Raw genomic sequence first — 20,528 nt, forward strand, 5'->3', positions numbered from 1 at the left:
AAAGAATCGGGCACTTAGGTCCCCTGGGACCCCAGGGTGGCAGGGGAGAAGTCTGAGTTCGTCAACTCCTTCTCGGGCTGCCCAAAGTACAAAGTGACCACGCGTGATCAGACTAATGCTGCGCTCAAGAGTCGTGGAAACAGACATGCAGAGATTCAAGAAATATGACAACACGACAACGAGCTCGAGCTGGCCAGCTTACCTCCCAGTAGGTCTTCCAGAAGTTCCTCAGGCAGGGATCTGGGGCAGCAAGAACACCTATCTCGGTGGGACCTCCAGATGAAAGACCCTCCGTCCCCCTGTCCAAGGAAGATCACGCGAAGACACTGGCTGCAAGAGCAAGAGGCTGTTTATCGATACACAGGCGCCTGCGGGTGCTCAGCAAAACCTCAGCCGGAGCTTCGGTGAACTGGCACACCGGGCTTTGGGGTACAAGTTTTTTATAGGGTAAAGGGGCAGGTTTCACGCGCGCGGTAAGCAACAGGTTTCTTATTGGCTATTTTGAATCCAGCACATAGGTCACCTAAAGGGTAAGGTTGTTTTTCGTACTATGTTCCCGAAAATTTTTGCTTGACATCTTCATGGTTCCTGCTTATCAGTTCCTGTTTGTTCAGACGATGATCTGTGCTTTCCCAACCGCCCTGTTCTTTCTCAACCTGTTTATCAGTTTAACGACCTCCAGGTAGGTCGTGCAACCTTCCCAGGGGGGTTGGGTGGAGTGACCTAGGTCATGGGTTTAAGACATGGAGCTGAGGCCTTTCACCACGTGTCCAGGACCTTCCTCCTGCCTCCCCACGTGTCCAGGACCTTCCTCCTGCCTCCCCACGTGTCCAGGACCTTCCTCCTGCCTCCCCACATGTTGAGGACCTTCCTCTTGCCTCCCCACATATTCAGGACCTGCCTTGCCTCCCCACATGTTCAGGACCTTCCTCCTGCCTCCCCACATATTCAGGACCTGCCTTGCCTCCCCACGTGTCCAGGACCTTCCTCCTGCCTCCCCACGTGTTCAGGGTCTTCCTCCTGCCTCCTCACGTGTCCAGGACCTTCCTCCTGCCTCCCCACGTGTCCAGGACCTTCCTCCTGCCTCCCCACGTGTTCAGGGTCTTCCTCCTGCCTCCCCACATATTCAGGACCTGCCTTGCCTCCCCACATGTTCAGGACCTTCCTCCTGCCTCCCCACATATTCAGGACCCTCCTTGCCTCCCCACATGTTCAGGACCTTCCTCCTGCCTCCCCACATATTCAGGACCTGCCTTGCCTCCCCACATGTTCAGGACCTTCCTCCTGTCTCTCCCCACACATTCAGCCACTTTCGCCTGTCTTCCTTGAGTTCAGAACCTTCCTCCTCTCTCCCTGGCAATTTCAGGCACTTCCTCCTTTCTCACCCCCACCCCACTGCATACAGGAACTTTCTCCTCTCTCCTGTCCACCCCTGCTGCATACAGGAACATCCTCTTGTCTCCCCTGAGCATTCATGACTTTTTATCTCCCTGTATGTTCAGGACCTTCCTCCTGTCTCCCCTGCTTGATCAGTAACTTCCTCCAATTTCCCCCAACATATTCAGAAATTCCTAATGTCTCCACCCCTACGCCCACTGCATACAGGAACTTCCTCCTGTCTACCCTGCATATTCAGGACCTCCCTCCAGTCTGGCCACACATTCAAATACCTGCTGTCTTTTCTGCAAATTCAGGTCCTTCCTCCTGTCTCCTTCTCATTGCTGCCACATACAGGAACTTCCTCCTCTCTCCCATGAGTGTTCATATTCTTTGCATATTCAGACACACTTCCTCCTGTCTCACCCAGCATTCAGGAACTTCCTTATGTCTTCCCCATGCATCCAGAAACTTCTGTTTCCCCTGAACATCCAGGGACTTCCTCCTGTCTCTCTGAGGCTTTCAGAAACATCCTCTGTCTCCTCACATTTCCAGATATTTCTTCCTGTCTCCCCACCAGCCCCACTGCTTATAGGAACTTCCTCTCTTCTCCCCCCGTGTACTCAGGACCTTCCTCCTCTCTCGTCACACGGTCAGGACCATTCTCCTGTCTCCCCCCCGCCCCCTGACTGCATACAGGACCTTCCTCCTGTATCCCTGCACATTCAAGACATTCCTCCTGTGTCCCTGCACATTCAAGACATTTCTCCCTCCTCCTCTTCACCCCCATTGTACAAAGGAACTTCCTCCTGTCTCCCTGTGTATTCAGGACCTTCTTCCTGTCTCCCCACACATTCAGGACCTTCTTCCTGTCTCCCCTGCATATTCTGGAGCTTCCTCCCGTCTCTCCACAGGTTCAGGACCTTCCTTCTCTCCACCCCTGACCCCTGCTGCATACAGGAACTTGCTAATGTTTCCCCTGTGTGTTCAGGAACTTCCTGTCTCCCCATCACCCTCACCGCATATAGAAACTTCCTCCTCTCCCTGACATCACCATAGGTACAGGAACATTCTACTTTGTCCCAACTCCACTGCATTTCAAGGAACCTATTCCTTGTTGTTTTTGCCTCCCATTGCATTTGGACTTAAGTGAACACCCCAGAAAAGCGATGGTAACTTAACAAGGGTCTGAGTATCTCTTGAGAGTGGTCCTGACCACAGTGGGACATAATTTGGTAGTGTGATCTCTGCCTCTAGGATTCAAGGTGCACTTTTACAAGTAGCACATTCTGTCTGCCAGTCCCTCCGCTCCACTAATCACACTGTGTTTTTCTGTATCAGGTGGTGTTCATACCTGGTTCCTGTATTCTTATTAGTGACACCAACCTAAGGAATTATGGATATCAGACCACATGACTGTAGAACCCAATGATAAGTTTCCCCTCAACAATATTGAGTTTTATGGGAAGTCATGGGAATAATTAAATAAATTCAAAGTATTTCAGCAAGCATTGAACGTGGCCATGACAACTGACCCCCCTTCAAGGTGATCTCTGGTCTAAAACAAACTCAGGAGCATTGAGGCCTCAAACTAAGACACAAAGCCTTGACTGTTCCAATGGGGGTCTTGGGTAGTAATGCAAGTTAAACAAAATGGAATGAGAACTCTCTGCCATTAATTTCTTTACTGATTAAAAAAATGCAAGGGTCCCATAAAAGCTGTCCAACTTTTAATACAAACAGGACACATCCATATTCTATCCACCAAGGCTGTGAACAGAACCCAATTAAAAGTAGAACAAACAGTAAGGCCTTTATTAGTCCACAGATCAGAGCAATGCTCAACAGGAAGTTACTGGTTAGTAATTTGAAATTAGCAAACATCAACTGCTAGTTTCACATGAGATCAATAATTTAATGAAGGGGAAGCAAGTCTGCAGTTTGGGTCCTCTTAACCAAAACACAGAAACACAACAGTGAGGGGTCAGGTTATTGGAGATTCCTCTAGGAAATGGGGAGAACACAGGCATCTGGGTCTGTATGCAAAGGTGCCTGGGGCACACTGTGCAAGGGCTAGATGGGAGATAGCTTCTGTGAGAACGTGGCAATGATTTAACTTTGGTGAGGGCAGCAGCAATCTAAAATGTTCAGAGCAGCTCCTGTCCTCATGTGCTTGAACTCACAGGGTACTTCACCCCTCTGGATGCTTGCAAATACAAATGGTCCTTCTTTAAGTAGGTGGCCTCTTCATAAAAATTCTGTTACAGTGAGCAAAGACAGCACATTTATTTGCAGGTCTAAGGCCTTGTGTGGGCTTTCAGAAACTAAGCAACAGAAGACCTGGGGATGAGGGATTTCCCACATCTGCTGCCTCTGTGAAGCATTCCCATGGTGTGACATTTTTGGTGTTGAAAGAAGCTTGAGCGTTGGCTAAAAGATTTCCCACACTTGCTGCATTCATAAGGCCTTTCTCCAGTGTGAACTACCTGATGTTGAATTAGGACAGACTTCTGCCTAAAAGATTTCCCACACTGATCACACTCATATGGCCTTTCTCCAGTGTGGATTCTGCAGTGTTGAATAAGGCTAGTGCTCCGACTAAAGGTTTTCCCACATTCACCACACTTATACGGCCTTTCCCCAGTATGAACTCTCTGATGTTTTACCAGGGCAGCTCTTCGACTAAAAGATTTTGCACACTGGCCACACTCATAAGGTCTTGCTCTAGTGTGAACTCTCTGGTGTTCAACGAGGCTGTAGCTTTGCCTAAAGAACTTCCCACATTCAGCACACTCATAAGGTCTTTCTCCAGTGTGAGTTCTCTGGTGTCGATCAAGTTTGGATTTATACCCAAAAGACTTCCCACATTCCCCACATTCATAAGGCCTTTCTCCAGTGTGAACTCTTTGATGTCTAATAAGGGTGGCCCTTTGGCTAAAAGATTTCCCACACTGGCCACACTCATAGATCTTTGTTGTAGTGTGAATTCTACGGTGTTCAATGAGGCTAAAATTCTGTCTAAAGAATTTGCCACATTCCCTACACTCATAAGGCCTTTCTCCAGTGTGAATTCTCTGGTGTCTAATGAGGGTGGCTCTTTGACTAAAGGATTTTCCACATTCCCCACATTCATAAGGCCTCTCTCCAGTGTGAATTCTGCAGTGTTCAATAAGGTTGGAGCTTTGACTAAAGGATTTTCCACATTCCCCACACTTATATGGCCTTTCTCCAGTGTGAACTCTCTGATGTATAATGAGAGTAGCTTTCTGACTAAAGGATTTTTCACACTGGCTACACTCATAAGGCCTCGCTGCAGTATGAATGCTCTGATGTTCAACAAGGCTAAAGCTCTGTCTAAAGAATTTCCCACATTGGCCACATTCATATGGTTTTTCTCCTGTATGAGTTCTCTGATGTCGAACAAGGTTAGATTTGCACCCAAAGGCTTTCCCACATTCCTCACACTCATAAGGCCTTTCTCCAGTGTGAACTCTGCAGTGTTCAATGAGGTTTGAGCTTTGACTAAAAGATTTTCCACATTCGCCACACTTGTATGGTTTTTCTCCAGTATGAACTCTCTGATGTGTAATAAGAGTGGCTTTTTGGCTAAAAGATTTTCCACATTCACTGCATTCATAAGGCCTTTCTCCAGCATGGACTCTCTGGAATGGAACAAGTGAGTACTTCTCTTGGAAGGTTGCTCCACATTTGCTAGCATCATAAACCCCTTTTCCGGTACAAACTCCTGGGTGGTGAACAAGTGTGTGTTTGTGGCTGGAAGTTTGTCTGCATGCTCCTGACTTACAATGATTTTCTCCACAGTGAAAGGCCTCCTCACACTTTCTGACTGTGTTTGGCTTCTCACCTTTGGAAATGGCCTGGGATTGAAGAATACTCCACTTAGCAGGTAAGTTCTCTCCAGTCTTCCTACCGAGGAAGGGATTCCCTGACACATGGAATATGCATCTCTTCACAAATGAGGCACTATTCACTTCTCTTTTTAATGTATTCTCTGTACTGTGATACTTCTGGTCCTTGTGAAGGTTTTCACAGGTCCCAGTAAAGTATGGTTTCTGTCCAGGTAGATCATCCAGATGCAAAATGTTCTTGAGGACTAGAATGCAGATGTCACAGGGGTGAGTCTTTTGGGAGGACAGACTTGGTTTTGGAGTGCTGATGTATGATGCTGCTTCTACAGAAACCCTTGGCACAGGAGGTGTCTCTTCATCCTCTGTTTCATGCCAACACACTGAAAAGAGACATGCAGATGAAATGCATGTGGACTGTGGTGAGAGTACATTAACCATGATTTAATTTTTTATTTTTCTGTAGGATTTTTTGACATCGTATAGTGTTGCTGGCCAGGGATATTGCTCCCTCTCTATATGGCTATCTATTTCTCAGTAGACAGCAAAGGGCTCAACTGAAAGCATGCAGTTAATACACTAGCTATGCAATCCAGAGCCCATCCTGCAGACCACGTTTCCCTGGCTTGTACACTCCAGGAGGACACTCCTCAGTCCTAACTCCCCTGGAACCAAGTAGTGGATGACTAAGGCCAGTTCCCTTTCCCAAAGCCCACTGAAATTATTCCAACCCACCCATATGAGTCATTTACCTTTTGCTGAAAAACCAAGTAAAGGCTGTGACCTAATATTTCCCCTCTTGCTTCTGCCTCCTGACCACCTGCTGCTTACCCACTTCACCCTGCACAATGTAGTGCACCTCTCTCTCAGAAATGTTATAAATTCCCCTTTCAATGGCATTTACATCTCCCTGCTGGTCCTCAGTCACCTCTACTAATTAAAATTCACAGGTACACGTTAAGAAAATGGGTGCAGCAAGCAGGGTGGCCTGGGCCCCACAGCAGAGGCTCTTCTGTGCTTACTGCATGATTAGGCCACTGACCATGTGCTGCCTGAGTGGACACTGCTGACCACTGCTGTGCTTATGCTTTGACTGGAACATGCTAGGGCTAGGTCTTCCTTTTCTTGCTTCAGTTTTTTCAACCTAAATTGTTGCACTGACCCCACATCTTAGCACAGGGGCAGTTTTTGTGTTCCCAGAGTATCTCTGAGCCTAAGTGCTTTAAGGCAACCAGTGTCTCCAGGCCAGTGTGCTTCTGGGCATCTCATGGTAAGAACAGAATGAGCTCCCAGTGTAGTTCCAGGAAATCAGAGTCCACTGACTAGCCTACAGGGTGAGACGCCTCCAATAGAACAGGAAGAGGCTTCTCTAGAAATCACCAAAAACGATTGGATGAGTCTGATCCACTGTGCAGGCAGCAGATAACAGGGGAACCATGGAGGGCTGATGGCAGGAATGAGGCCAAGGGGATTCCACATTGACTGTACATCCTATTGTCTACCTTCACGAGAGGTCACTCTGGTCAAGTAAGTTCCTAGCTGATAGCCCACTGGAATCATGACTGAATGTCCAGGGCCTGGGACACTGCGTTCTTAGGGGGAAATGTGTTGATTTGGTTCTGAACAAATTAGAGGCCCATCCCTACATATCACCCACTGGGTGCAGGTGCAGGGCACCCTTCCCTTGGGAACCACATGACCCAGGAAGTGCAAATGTTCCAAAGGCAAATCTTGGCGGTTGCTTTAACCTGGTGCTATTACACCTTATGGAAGGACAGAGGGGTCCCATGCTTGGAAACATGCAGCTCAGTATCTAATGACAACATGGCAAAGGATAAGTGTCCTCCTAAGACACTTGATCAGACTGTAAATCTTCTGGTTAGTGTGCTTGGGCACAGGCTACCTACTTACATGCTAAGAATTTTCCTTCAAACTAAACTGTCACAAACAAAGAATTTGGAAAATAATCTGAGGATACCATTGTCAACCCAAGGTACTGTAAGGTTGACTGGAACACCCTAAGAAGGGAGACCTCCACTTGTAAGGTGCCATTCATGCCAACAGGAGATTTTCAGATAAGTATCCCACCTAACTATGGCAGGGTAGTGGGGGGTGTTGATTATGCTGCAGGCAGAGGCCATCCCAGGGAGAGGCTGCTGTTTATAGCCCCATTCTACCTATTTATCAAAAATGGAAACTATAAACCAAAGTTTCAGGGATCTAAAAGATCAAAGAAGAAAATGAATAAAGTATAAAAAGAGAGAAAAGAAAAAGTTTGCAACAAGAAGAAAAATCCAATCCTGTAGGGGTAGGGGAGAAGATAATTAAATAAATATGATAATGTACAAGTTTATATTTTAAATATAAATTGATAGCAGATAAATTGCATTTGTCACAAAATTAAAAACTAAGTTCCATAATTTTAACAAAACTATAAAGTCAAAACTTGCATACAAAAGAATGTAAACAAAAAGATTAGAAGGTTGAAGGTATACCCTCAGTGGTAGAGTGTTTGTATAGGATGCATAAGGTTCTGGGTTTAACCCCCAGCACTTGGCTGGGTGGGGTAAAGATTAGAAGGGTGTTGATGGGCTTTTGTGCTCTACAAATGATTCTGTATTAACTTCAATATTTACTAAAGGGTATCAATTTGACAAATTTCACAAACTCAATCATTACTGGGGTTCATATTGTACTTGGGAATTCCCCTTAATTTAAACACTGTATCCCCTACAATCTTAACAAAGTAACTAAATAAAAATAGGAAGATAGGTATACTTCACTTCAATTTTAATATTGTATAAAATTTCCTGATTTAGTATCCACTACTTGAAAATATCCCAAGTTGGACACAGATACTCTAACATATAAATAATAAATTTAAAGTAAATTTTTGACACAATCTAGCTTAGCAAAATGGTATCCAAATGGCTCTCCACTTAAAACAGTGAATATAGACTGGGGATGCAGCTCAGTGGCAGAGTGACTGTTTAACATGTGCAAAGCTCTGGGCTCAATCCTCAGCACCCTCCCACCAAAAATAGCCCAAAGTCCAAAGTAAGTTAAAACAAGTTTTTCAAGGACTAAAAATGTACTATATAAAATCTAACAAAAGGTGATTATCCAAACTGCTTCTGTATTTGACAGTCCAGTGTGTCTGTTCCTAAACCTGAAACTTCAGAATGATGAGTATCTTTTGTATGCTAATGAGATAACAAGTTGCAAGCGTCCCTGACAGCTTCAGATTGTGGGTCTCCCAAAAAACCAAGGCCTGACTCGAGGCTTGGAACTTCCAGCCTCATCTTTATTCACTAGGATAGGGAGAGGGGCTGGAGATTAAGCTAATCATCAATGGGCAATGAATTAATCAACCAGGCTAGGTAACAAGACCTAAATAACGAACCTCCACAGTTCAGAGAATCTCTGGGCCGAATGGATAGTAGCATGCCAGAAAGGGCATGAATATTCCCTCTGCTCATACCTTTTCCTGTGCATTTATTCCATTTAGCTATTCCTGAGTTGTATTCTTACAAATAATACTTTGCTATGTGAGTTATTGTAGGAACTTATCAAATCTGAGAGACTATGTGGGAACCCTTGAATTTATAGTGGATCAGCAGAAATGGAGTAGCTTGGGCACCACATTTGTGACTGGCATATGAAGGGGACAGTCTTTTGGGACTGCACCCTTAACTGTTACTCACTCCCTGTAGACAAAGTCAGAATTGAATTGAAATGCAGACCCCCAGCTGGTGCCTGGAGAGTTGAAATGCTGGTTGTAGGTGTAGTAAAAATAAAAATACCAGACTCTAAAACCATTCTCTGTTCTTGGTTAGACACAATGCCACCAGTCTTTATAAATACTCTACAAACAGATCAGTTCATGACCTCCAACAACACACCTGTTGCACCTGCCCCTGGACCAGAGCACATTTTCAACAAACTTTACATTTCCAGCAAGACACTACTGGAGAGCCCCACAAAAAATTCAGATTTTTGGCTAATGCCACATACAAAGAACAATTAGTTAAGCCCTCAGGCTCTGTATCCTTCTACCTGTACTCCTCCTTTCTTACTCCCATAATTAAGTATTTCTATTCAGGGAAATTTATGCCCTGCCACCAAGAATTCTCTACTACCATTACCCCCAGGTTTACTTAATGTCAAAATATCAGAGGACTAATTGATAATGTGCACAATATACATTAGGTGTGGGCCAGTTATGGAAAACATGGCAGAGGGGACCTTGCAGAGGCACAAGTAATACCCCAGTTATTCCCTAGATTGTACTTCCCACAGAGAACAGGAAGATTGGGGTGGCCATGGTCCAGAAATCACAGGTGAAATGGCAGGTGAGAAAAGTGGGGAAGAAAAGAGAAATGAGGCAATGGCCATAAGCACACGTAACAGAATACTACTAGACGCACTGCAGGTTCCTGGCATAATGTGGACCCAACTCTGACGTCATGCCCCACCCCAGCTGCCACTTATCAGGCCAAAAACCTTTCTGAGGCCATTTTGCCATGTCCACCTTGTAGAACAACTGGGACTCTCCCCAACCCCTGGCTATACAACTACATGGAAAGTGCATGATCTAAATGTTAATGAAAGAGGGACAGGAAAGTGATCAGAAGTGGCCTACAGCAGCTCAATATACAAAAGATCATAAGAAAAAAAAGATCAGTATCACAAAAAGTCTGGAAGGAGGCTCTGAGGACACAGTGCATGGTCCATATAAATAATGGTCATGACAAGGCCTACAAATCCTGAGACAGCTAAGAGGAAATATTGGCTAGAAGGGGACAGAACTAGAGCAAAAGGTCTCACGGATATGGACACAGTCATCTGGCCAAGGAAAGGGCAAGGTAAGTGAGATCCATGAAGCTGACGGCAGGGTGCCTGCCACTCAGCGCTCCCATGAATGCTTTGGGGCAGCAGGTAGTAGGCTACTCAGGTAGTGCAAATGGCTTGGCACTAGCACCCACAGCACACGTGCCAAGACACTGGGGAAGTCAGCAGAGCCTATGGTCTGGCAGAGCTGTCTCTGTAGGGAAAGAGGAGAGACAGAAACCTGGACAATGCGGGGTAGTACAAGGGTCTTACCCAGAGAGGTTACAAGTGCAAAGTTCTCCAGCATCACGTGAAGGTACAGCAGCCTCTGAGCCTCATCGAGGAGCCCCCACTCCTCCTGGGAGAAGTAAACGGCCACGTCCTCAAAGGTGACACAGCCCTGTCATGACAGGACAGATCATGCCATGATCAACTTCTCTCCTAGGAGTCCAAGATCGTCCGCCCACACACCTTCCCTGCTCATTCTCCTCCCTCTTGCACCTCTGCAGAGATGCCACACCAAGCACCACTCACTCTCACCTCATGGTCCCTCTGTCACTGTGTCTTGCCACAAGACCAACAGGCAGGTGAGCCAGGAGAAGCCATGTAACTCGACCTGGTAATTTGGAGTAGCACTCATTTTGCCAGGCAGTTGCCCCAGTCATTCCCTAGACTGTACTTCCCACAAGCACACATGGGCATACCTTCACCCTTGTGTCCTCCATGCCAGTGCCCATAGGTCACTCTCTGCATTCTCGTTCTCTCTCTCTCTCACTCACAGGTCACACTCCCTCTCCAAGTGCACATTCTCTCTCTCTCTCTCTCTCTCTCTCTCTCTCTCTCTCTCTCACACACACACACACACACACACACACACACACGCACAGTCTCAGCCCCAAGGCACCTCCACCCCAGTATCACACCAAAGGCCTCTCCTTGGTCTCCCCATGTGCTTGGCATCCAGAGACCTTGGCAAACTGAGACAGGATCCAGGACTACGTCAGAGGCAGTTCCACCTGCTTTGTGCTTCCCTGCCTGCCTATTGCTTGCTTCAGCCTCAGTCACCAGGAACCACCTGGACAGTTACCAGACACTGATGGCCTTCTCCCACTTGTGCTGCACTTGATGCCCCTCATTAGTCACAACCTTCTTCTCTCCTCAAACCATAATTCAAGACCTGACTCCAGAGGCCCTCTACTACAGGCCTGGTGATCTCCCAGATGACCACCTGTGGCCCTAAGCTAATCCACCAGTCTTACTGAAACCCCCAAGCACATCAAGGGTCACTCCTAAATCCCAGTGAGCCCAAAGCCTGATGAACAAACACAGTTATTGGCTACACCATCGTGTCACCTCAATTACTTTGAGTTTCTGCACGACTCATGTCTACTCTTTCCATGGGAGCCTAGACATCTGCCAGATCAGTCACCTCCTCACACAATTCCCTCAGTCACTTCATGTCCTCAGCTGTGTCTGTGATGACCACCAACTGTATTCAGATGCTCAAGCCTGAGAGCCAATCCTGGACCCTCACTTTCCAGGGCTGCTTCTGGCATTACCATCAAGCCCAGGATTCCCCTTTCTAATTGTAAGTCAAGGTATGCATCCCACAACAAACACACATCACCACTTTTTGGAATTATTCTTTCTTTTTTGCAGTACTACAGATTGAACTTAGGACCTCACACATGCTAGGCAAGTGCTCCACCTTAGAGCCACATAACCAGCCCGGTATATTTCCATTCTGAATCCTCCTAAGAGTTCCAGATTTATGCAGCCAGCTACTAACTAGACATCTCCACCATTGCTCTTTTAAACATCTCACTCTTAAGATAGCCCAAAACCAAACTTCTAATATCACACAATGAAAATCAACCCAACTATCAACTTTAACATTCTGGTTAGTGGAGATTCCATCCTTCCACCTGCTAAAACCAAAAACATTGAAATCACTCTTCTTCTACCTTTTTCTCACTCTTAAATATGAAACCCATGGAGATGCAGCTTAGTGATAAAGCATTTGCCCAGCATGTTTGAAGCCCGTGGTTCAAGACTCAGCACCACAAAACACAAAAGGAAACACCCCAGTGAAAACCCAGTCCAGAATCCAGACACGCCTTCTGCCTCTCTGGCCACCACAATGATCCAGCCACATCAATTCTCAGCCTCTTTCTTGGACTATCAGCTGGTTCACAGCCACAGCCTGTTCGTGCTGCAGCCACAGTAAGCCTCATATCCGGCCAAACGACCTTCTTCCTCTGCTGCACCCCACTGCTCCCATCACCCAGAGAGACACCGAACATTCCAGATTGACTCCTGCTCCTCTGCTCTGATTTTCCATAAAAATGAAAGGAGACCTATGGTCCCTGAACAAGCTCAGTCTCACATGCCAACACTTCCACACTCTGGGGCCTATTCCTGGGGTGCCCCTTCACCTTCCATCCCACTTCCACAGAAACCATTCCACAGAGCCCTTAACCTAGGTTTATGACCCTTGGTTTGGGGTTTCTTCAGAGCTCCCGGCCCCGGAGTGCGAGCGTGGCAGGCAGGACCTAGGACAGAGGGCCACGGACTAAGCGCGGGGTCACCAACCAACCCCTGGAGCATAGTCCACTTACCTGCGTACGGTCCATAAGCGCTTCTGTGGTCGTGGGCATCTGTGGGAAGAGAGTGGTGAGAGGCCAGTGACCGCGGCAGGGGCGGCGGGGTTCGGGGCTCCCGGTATCCCCGCGCAGCCCAGGAGTTTGGACGTCGGACTGCCCTGGCTCCGGGCCTCGGCGCTGCCTCGTCCTGGCGGCGGACACTGCACGAGGGCGCCTCGCTGGGCTGCAGGGCTGGCCCTCCCCGGCCGTGCTCGCCCTGCGCATCTCCCGGGCAGCTGACCTGACCGTCCCCTAATCGCGGCCTCCCGAGCTCCGCTAGCGCTGGCGACCCCGCGGCCCGGGCGCCAACGCCCGCGAGCCCCGCACTCCGCAGCCGCGCGCGTCACGCTCTCGGCTCCCGCACCCGCCGTCGGGGGCTCGGCCCGCCGCGCAGCCCCTTCGGGCAGGGACCGCGGGGCCGCGCCTCGAGCCGGCCACCGGGCACCGCGGGGTCGCCCTCCCCGTGCCTTCGCCACCGCCTCACCTCGATCCCGACTCCACGCCCCAAAAGTTCCGACGGCGACCGGCTCCGGGGCGCACCCACGACCACCGGGCGGCGGCGCCGGAAGTCGGCCGACTCCGCGGGAAACCGGAAGCGGCCTCCTCCGAGCGCTCATTGGCTCAGCTTTCCGCCACTCGGCGCCGGGCATTGTGGGTAACGTAGTCCCCTAGCTCCGCGGCCGCGCTCAGAGGTCTGTGCACCGGGTGGCCAGAGACCGTTAGTCCTGCCCACCGGGGTCCCCAGGTTGTCCCCGCAGGTGGCCGGGACCGGCGGGCGGCTCGATGTGCACAGGGGGCGCTGCCAGCCCCCCGGGTGCGGTCACGCGGCGTCGGGGCGGCCGCAGGGCGAGTCCCTCCTGCACCCCGTGGAGCAGAAAGTGTCACTGCGCGCAGCGCCGCGGGCCCTGGCTGAACTTGCACCCGGCCCAACTGTGCTTGAGTCTGAGGGCACCTGCGCAGGGGCGCGTGCTGAAACCTGGGCCATGTGAGAAGCTGCCAGAGCGGACGCCAACCTCCGCTCCCGAAATGAGAGACGCGAACGCCCTCCCCTCACCAGCCTCCCTCTCCCCGTTCCCACCCAGCCTCCGCGCGCCCCACGGGCGGGAGGCGCTTCTGCAAGCTGACCGCCCACTTCTTCTCCCCGCGCCTCGCCCCTTTCCTCCCCTTCCTCCCCTGCAGGGGATGAGAAGCCTAATGGTTTTCTCCCGCTTCCATATATTCTCTCTCTCTCTCTCTCACACACACACACACACACACACACAGAAAGACTCAAGGGAAGCTTCTCCAGGTTTAGTGGACATTAAAGATGGTGTTTGCTGGTAAATGGATGGAGCTGGAAAATATCATACTAAGCAAAATAAGCCAATCTCAAAACACCAAATGCTGAATGTTTTCTCTCTCATACGCGGATGCTAATTCACAGTGGAGGCGGCTAGGGAAGAATAGAGGTTCTTTAGATTAGGTGGAGGGGAGTGAAGGGAGGGCATGGCGGCAGGAAGGAGAGTAAAATGAATCAGACCTTATTACCCATTACATATATAACTATATGACTGGTGGGACTCTACATCATGTATAACCAGAAGAAGGAGAAATCATACTTCATTGTCTATGATGTCTCAAAGGGCATTCTACTCTCATGTATAACTAATTAAAACAAAATTTAAAAAAAATTTAAATGCTGTTTGCCCTACTCCCCTTGAACTGCATACTACATCTAATTAAAAAACAAATTTGATTAAAAGGGCTTATCAACCAGACGGTTTTCCAAAGTATAACTTCCTGATCCATTGTGCCAGGAATTTTCATTTATAAGACCATTTTCCTGTCCTGAGTGAGCTGTCATTAACATAAAAGAAGCATGTTTGTGTCTTTCCACAAAGTCATAATTTATCAAATAACAAAGTCACTGGCCACACCATTTTCATTGGTTAGTTCACAGAATAACTGTGGGTCACCTAGTAGTCATAAGCAATCACAGGCTCTTTTATTTCATCCAATCTTAATTTCTAATATCTGTAACACTCAAGTCACACACTATACTTTAAACAAATACACACAAAGACTAAGAAAGGGTTAAGCCAGTCACGGGAGTTCAGAAAGCTGAACTGGGAGCAAAGGCCTTAGCAGATACCAATGCAAAGAGTCACTGTGGTCATGAATAGATAGGACAGACAGGCAGGTAGGGCAGTGGGCACCATAAAGGCTTGGCTAAGACCAGTCACTAATGCCAGAGGGCAACCCCTGCTGTGAGTAGCTGCCACTGCGCACCAGCAACTACAGCAGCAGATGTGGAGAATTCAGTTTCAATCTGATGAAATTATGAACAAGCCCAAGAACCTCTGTTCTGAGCACAGATCTGCCAAAGCACAGAAGCTTATTCCAGACCCAGGTCTGGACGTGCGTAGTTTCAGTGTCAGCTTGCAGTGGGCAGTGTGTGGTGGTCATGAGCAGCAGGAACTTCACTCTGCTAACATCCAAGGATCTGCATTGTGGCAATTTTCCTGGGCAAGGCTTGTGACAAACAACCAGTTAACAGGTCAACGCTGCCCTGTCCAGTCTTGAGGGACTCCTCCTTTTATGGATGCCAAGTGAGGGGCTGCTTCATTCAGTGGTCTGGTGTACTTGATAAGCTTGGACTTGGTCTTTCTGATGTGGTTTGATGTGCTTCTGATTCATTCACTTAGTTCGTAGGTGGTCATTTTCATTGGCACAGTTTATCAATTTGGGCCTTCTGGTTGTGCCAGGCAGATGGTGGTTGTTTACTTGTACCAACAAGGCATACAGTCATCCACCTTGGCTTATGGAAAACCAGTGCTTTACAAAATGGAGTAACTCAGATTTAGGCACAGCCTGAAAACTTCAGGCTTTATGCATTATACATTATAATGTATAATACATTACACAGGTTTTACACTTTGTGGAGTACCTCAGAGCAGGCCTGCTGAACTAGAAAAATAGGGAAAGGTCTTAAAACCACATAACACACATCACATTTAAACCTATTGCTTTCCCTGGGCCTTCACCTACACCTTCTCAGTGATGTTTCCAGTTAACTTCTGTGTCTCTGAGATGTAAGTTTTGTACTTTGCTTCAAACAAAGTCACTTTTGGAAATGCAGATTTGGGATTTGAGGACTGTTCAGACTGTAGACTAACTCTTAAGCAATAATGCAAAGAATTTAAGCTATATTTTGATGAGAAAACTAAAAAGTCTGAAGTATTTTATCCTATTAAGAAAAAGAGTAATTTAGGGTTGGGGTGTAGCTCAGTAGTAAAGCCCTTATCTCATATGTACAAGACCCTGGGTTCAATCCCTAGTACCACAAAAAAGTAATTTTTTTGAATTCATAAATGTTGTAAGGATTGTTTCAAAATGCAAATTTTTAAAATGTTAACACAAACAGATACTAAATAAAAAGAGATGTAACAGCTGAGTGTGGTGGCACATGGCTGTAATCCCAGAGGCTCAGGAGGCTGAGGCAGGAGGATCACAAGTCTAAAGCCAGCCTCTGCAACAGCAAGGTGCTAAGCAACTCAGTGAGACCCTGTCTCTCAGTAAAATACAAATCCCTGGTACCCACCAATTCCCCCCAAAAAGATGTAACAAAGTTATAGGCATGATATATTTTGGTGAAAAAAGCTAAAAGGGAAAGGGAATATTTTTGGCTGAAAAAGGATTTTGTATGGTGAAATGAGGTTTTTGTCCTATAATAAAATGATTGGATTGTAACAAGATGGGAAAAATAAAGATAGGAAAAAACTAAGAATTTAAACAAGTTGTCTAAGTAAGTCATAGAAGGTTTGTAGAGGAGAAATCCTATACCTGTTTTTTTTTCTTTTTTTTAAATTGTAAACAAATGGGATACATGTTCTTTATGTTGTTTCTCTGTACATGGCATAAAGGCATACCATTTGTGTAATCATAAATTTACATAGGGTAATGTTGTTTGATTCATTCTGTTATTTTTTCCCTTCCCCCCCCACCCCTCCCACCACTCTTTTCCCTCTATACAGTCCTTCCTTCCTCCATTCTTGCCCCCCTCCCTAACCCTAACTCTAACCTTAACACTAACCCCTCCCACCCCCCATTACGTGTCATCATCTGCTTATCAGTGAGATCATTCGTCCTTTGGTTTTTTGAGATTGGCTTATCTCACTTAGCATGATATTCTCTAATTTCATCCATTTGTCTGCAAATGCCATAATTTTATCATTCTTTATGGTGGAGTAATATTCCATTGTATATATATACCACAGTTTCTTTATCCATTCATCAATTGAAGGACATCTAGGTTGGTTCCACAATCTGGCTACTGTGAATTGAGCAGCTATGAACATTGATGTGGCTGTATCTCTGTAGGATGCTGATTTTAAGTCCTTTGGGTATAGGCCAAGGAGTGGGATAGCTGGGTCAAATGCCTATACCTTTTTTGTATGTGTTTGTTACCAAAGCTTGAGTCAGCTGTGGAATGATTCTGTTACAGAGTGTCATACATCCATGTAGTCAAAGCAATCACAGTGCACTGTGACAATTGGTTTTTGCAGTCTTGCATGAAGAATTTCAAGTGAATCGTACATATTACTAGGCAGGAGTTTATCAGAAGGGAAAGGAAAAGGGAAAGGGGGACTCTCCAAGGATAAAGGGAGATGGTGGGTCCTCTCAGAAAAAAGGGGGACCATTTGCCCCTCCTGCTTTCCAGTCTTATTGGGAGTCCCAGGGAAGTTTCCACAGAGTCCTGTTCAGGTCTACCTTTTGACTTTTGATTGACAGTAGGATTTAAGTCTCCATTGTGCATGGTCTTGCCACACAGAGGGGAGATTTTGCTATTAAAATGACATGCGAAAGATTCAAAGGCAATTCTGGGTCAACTTGGCCCATGATGACCAGTTCTAATTGGAACATCTTACAGATTTATTTGTAAATAAATAAATAATTTATTTATTTATGCTGAAGATTGAACCCAGAGGTGCTTAACCACTGAGCCACATTCCCAACTCCCTCTTTTAAAATATATATTTTATTTAAAGACAGGGCCTTGCTGAGTTGCTTAGGGCCTTGCAAAGTTGCTGAGGCTGGCTTTGAACTCATGGTCCTCCTGTCTCAGCCTCCAAAGTCACTGGGATTACAGGCATGCAGCACCATGCTCAACTTCTTACAGATTTTATGATTGAGGGATTTCCTTCTAATTATCCTGTCTTCCTAGAACTGGGCTGTGTAAAAGTCACAAAAGTCCCCCTTTTAGGTTAACTTGGGTTCTTCTTATGAACAGAGAGAAATCTTTTGACCTGCCTTTAATCTGCAGATAACAGATTTTTTTCTGAAGAATATAGTTTATCAACTTAAACCAGGCAGGACCAGAGTGGCTTCAAGTAAATTTCTTTTTAAAATAAAGTATGGGATTTGCTTATTTCATTTAGTATGATACTCTCCACCTCCATCCATTTATTTGCAAATGCCATAATATTATTATTCTTTATGGCTGATTAATATTCCATTGTGTATATATACCATGGTTTCTTTATTCATTCATCTGTTTAAGGGCATCTATGTTGGTTACACAATCTACCTATTGTGAATTGAGCTGCTATAAACATTGATGTGGCCGCATTATTTTCCTGAGAAGTGGATGATGATATATAATGGGAGTGGGGGGGTGAGGAGTGACATAAGACTGGAGGAACTTTAGATTATGTAGAAGGAAATGAGGGGGGTATGAAAAATGGTGGAATGAGACCATGTCTATCATTACCCTTTGTACATGTATGATTACATGAATGGTATGAATCTACATTGTGTACAACCATAGAAATTAAATAATGTACACCATTTGTGTACAATGAATCAAAAAACAGTCTATAAAAAATAAAAAAATAAAAAAATAATGTAAAAAAATAAAATAAAGTATGTGTGTTGGGGGATCAGCCCAGTAGAGCAGTCTAAAGAATTACCTTCATAGCCTCATGTTCCCACTACTCATGTCCATTTGCTACCTGTCAGCCCTAGGTCCCTGGATGTCCTGACTACGACCAGGGCCATTGCCCCAGTGCAGAACAGAAGTACAGCCATGCAGTGATGATAATCAGAGCAGGTTTATTGCAAGGTAAGAGAAAGCAAGACACAATTTCAAAAGAGGAAGAGGCACATCAACTAGGGGCTGAAAATTGCTGAAGTGATTGAAGTTTAGAGGACTGGAGCTTGTCATGGAGCCAAACATTGGCATGACAGGTAGCCACACCCTTTTGGGCCTGGCACTCATGCAGCTGCCACCCATTTGGGGCAAGTCGTATACCTGCCCTGAAAGCTGAGGGCTTGTGCCAGTGTAATTGATACACCTTTCAGAGGCAGAGCACGTAGTCATAGTTATCCGAGGGAGCCATGGATCATGAATTTCACTTCTGTTCAACTCCAGGGCTGCAAACACCCAAAGCATACTGTTCACCAATCCCAAAGAAAGAACTTAGAGGACTCAATCAAGTTGTTTTGGGCATTTTATTACTGACTCCTTAGCAGCCAGGATACAAAAGAAAGTGACCCGTGCCTAAAGGCAGGGGTGTATATAGGGTAGGGTGCATGCCCACTGCATAGGTGACTGTCTTCAGGTGTTTCATGAGTACATTCCTAATTTACAACCAGAGTCACTCTGTTTAAATCCTCCCCCAAGGAATAGAGATAAGGGAAGTGGCCAGTTGCCCTCTCCTTTTCTTTTATTATTACATTCATTAGAGACCTTCTTATCTCACTGCAAGATTTCCTAGGCATTGATAGTGTTTAACTGAACAACTTCACAATAAAAAGCTAAGTTAATATATACAAGGGACTTCTGTGAAGCTGTGACCCTAATGTTACTGGCTTTTTTCTAACCATATGTATCTATGTTTCCCAAGTATACATGCTTTCTACCTTAGGAAGACACTTTACCAAGATGTTGTCCTCCAGATTTTTTTGTAAGGATAACCCTTTTCAGGTTTATGCTATGTGCTCCTAATTGTATCATGCCTATCATCTTTGAGCAAAGATAATTAGATGTACCCAAACACTTGGCATTCCAAACCATGCTACTCTGATAATTAAGAGGGTGGGCATTGGCCACCTAGTGAGTACATCTATAAACAAGTACATTTTCCCTGGAGAACTACATCAAAAATTTTTAAAAGTATTACATTTATTTTAACACATGAAAGTAAGATAAACCCAGAAATTTTAGATGGATATTTATTTGTCTTTTAATATTTTATAATTATGTAAAAGAAACATATTTTTTGGGGGTACTTGGGATTGAAATCAGGGGCACTCCACTACTGAGCCATCTCCCCAACCCTATTTTGTGTTTTAGTTAGAGACAGGGTCTCACTGAGTTGCTTAGCACCTCCCCACTGAAGATGCTGGCTTTGAACTTGCGATATCCCTGCTATAGCCTCCAGAATCACTGGGATTAGAGGCATGCACTACTGCACCTGGCTAGGTAAAAGAAACATAGTACTGTTAATTTATGTTAAAGTGTTACCCTTCATATTGGGATGGGAAATTGAATGTATTTATGGGAAGATAATAGAGTCTAAATGGTTTTTAAGTTGGTTAACTAATCCTCAAAAGTAGACTCATGAAACAATATATGAAAACTTTATTTTCTTATACTTCTAAATAGAATGGTTTTTAGAAAGGGGGCAAAGATAAGCTTCACATGTAAAAACTTTATTTATTTTGTACTGGGGGTTGAACGCAGGGGCACTTTATCACTGAGCTACATTCCTAGCCCTTTTTATTTTATTTTTAATTTTGATACAGGAACTCACTAAGTTTCCCAGACTGGGCT

At 45.9% G+C, this 20,528-nt stretch overlaps 1 protein-coding gene across 3 annotated transcripts; it reads right to left on the minus strand.

Annotated features, from left to right (window-relative positions):
* Positions 1 to 235: 235 nt before the first annotated feature.
* LOC124966680 (zinc finger protein 416-like) lies at positions 236 to 13,312 on the minus strand. 3 transcript variants are annotated; one of them, XM_047528221.1, is made up of 5 exons: positions 13,200 to 13,312; positions 12,692 to 12,730; positions 10,347 to 10,473; positions 5,243 to 5,626; positions 236 to 299 (listed from the first exon to the last, which is right to left on the minus strand). In XM_047528221.1, exons 2-5 carry the CDS (start codon positions 12,728 to 12,730, stop codon positions 259 to 261), a joined length of 591 nt encoding a protein of 196 aa, XP_047384177.1. In that variant the 5' UTR covers positions 13,200 to 13,312; the 3' UTR covers positions 236 to 258. The 3 variants fall into 3 exon arrangements, with proteins under 3 accessions (XP_047384177.1, XP_047384178.1, XP_047384176.1); XM_047528222.1 differs by lacking the exon at positions 236 to 299 and adding an exon at positions 2,912 to 3,635; XM_047528220.1 differs by lacking the exon at positions 236 to 299 and having other exon boundaries at positions 2,923 to 5,626.
* Positions 13,313 to 20,528: the final 7,216 nt, after the last annotated feature.

Source organism: Sciurus carolinensis, chromosome 16, assembly GCF_902686445.1.
Source record: "Sciurus carolinensis chromosome 16, mSciCar1.2, whole genome shotgun sequence".
NCBI classification, from domain to species: Eukaryota; Metazoa; Chordata; class Mammalia; order Rodentia; family Sciuridae; genus Sciurus; species Sciurus carolinensis.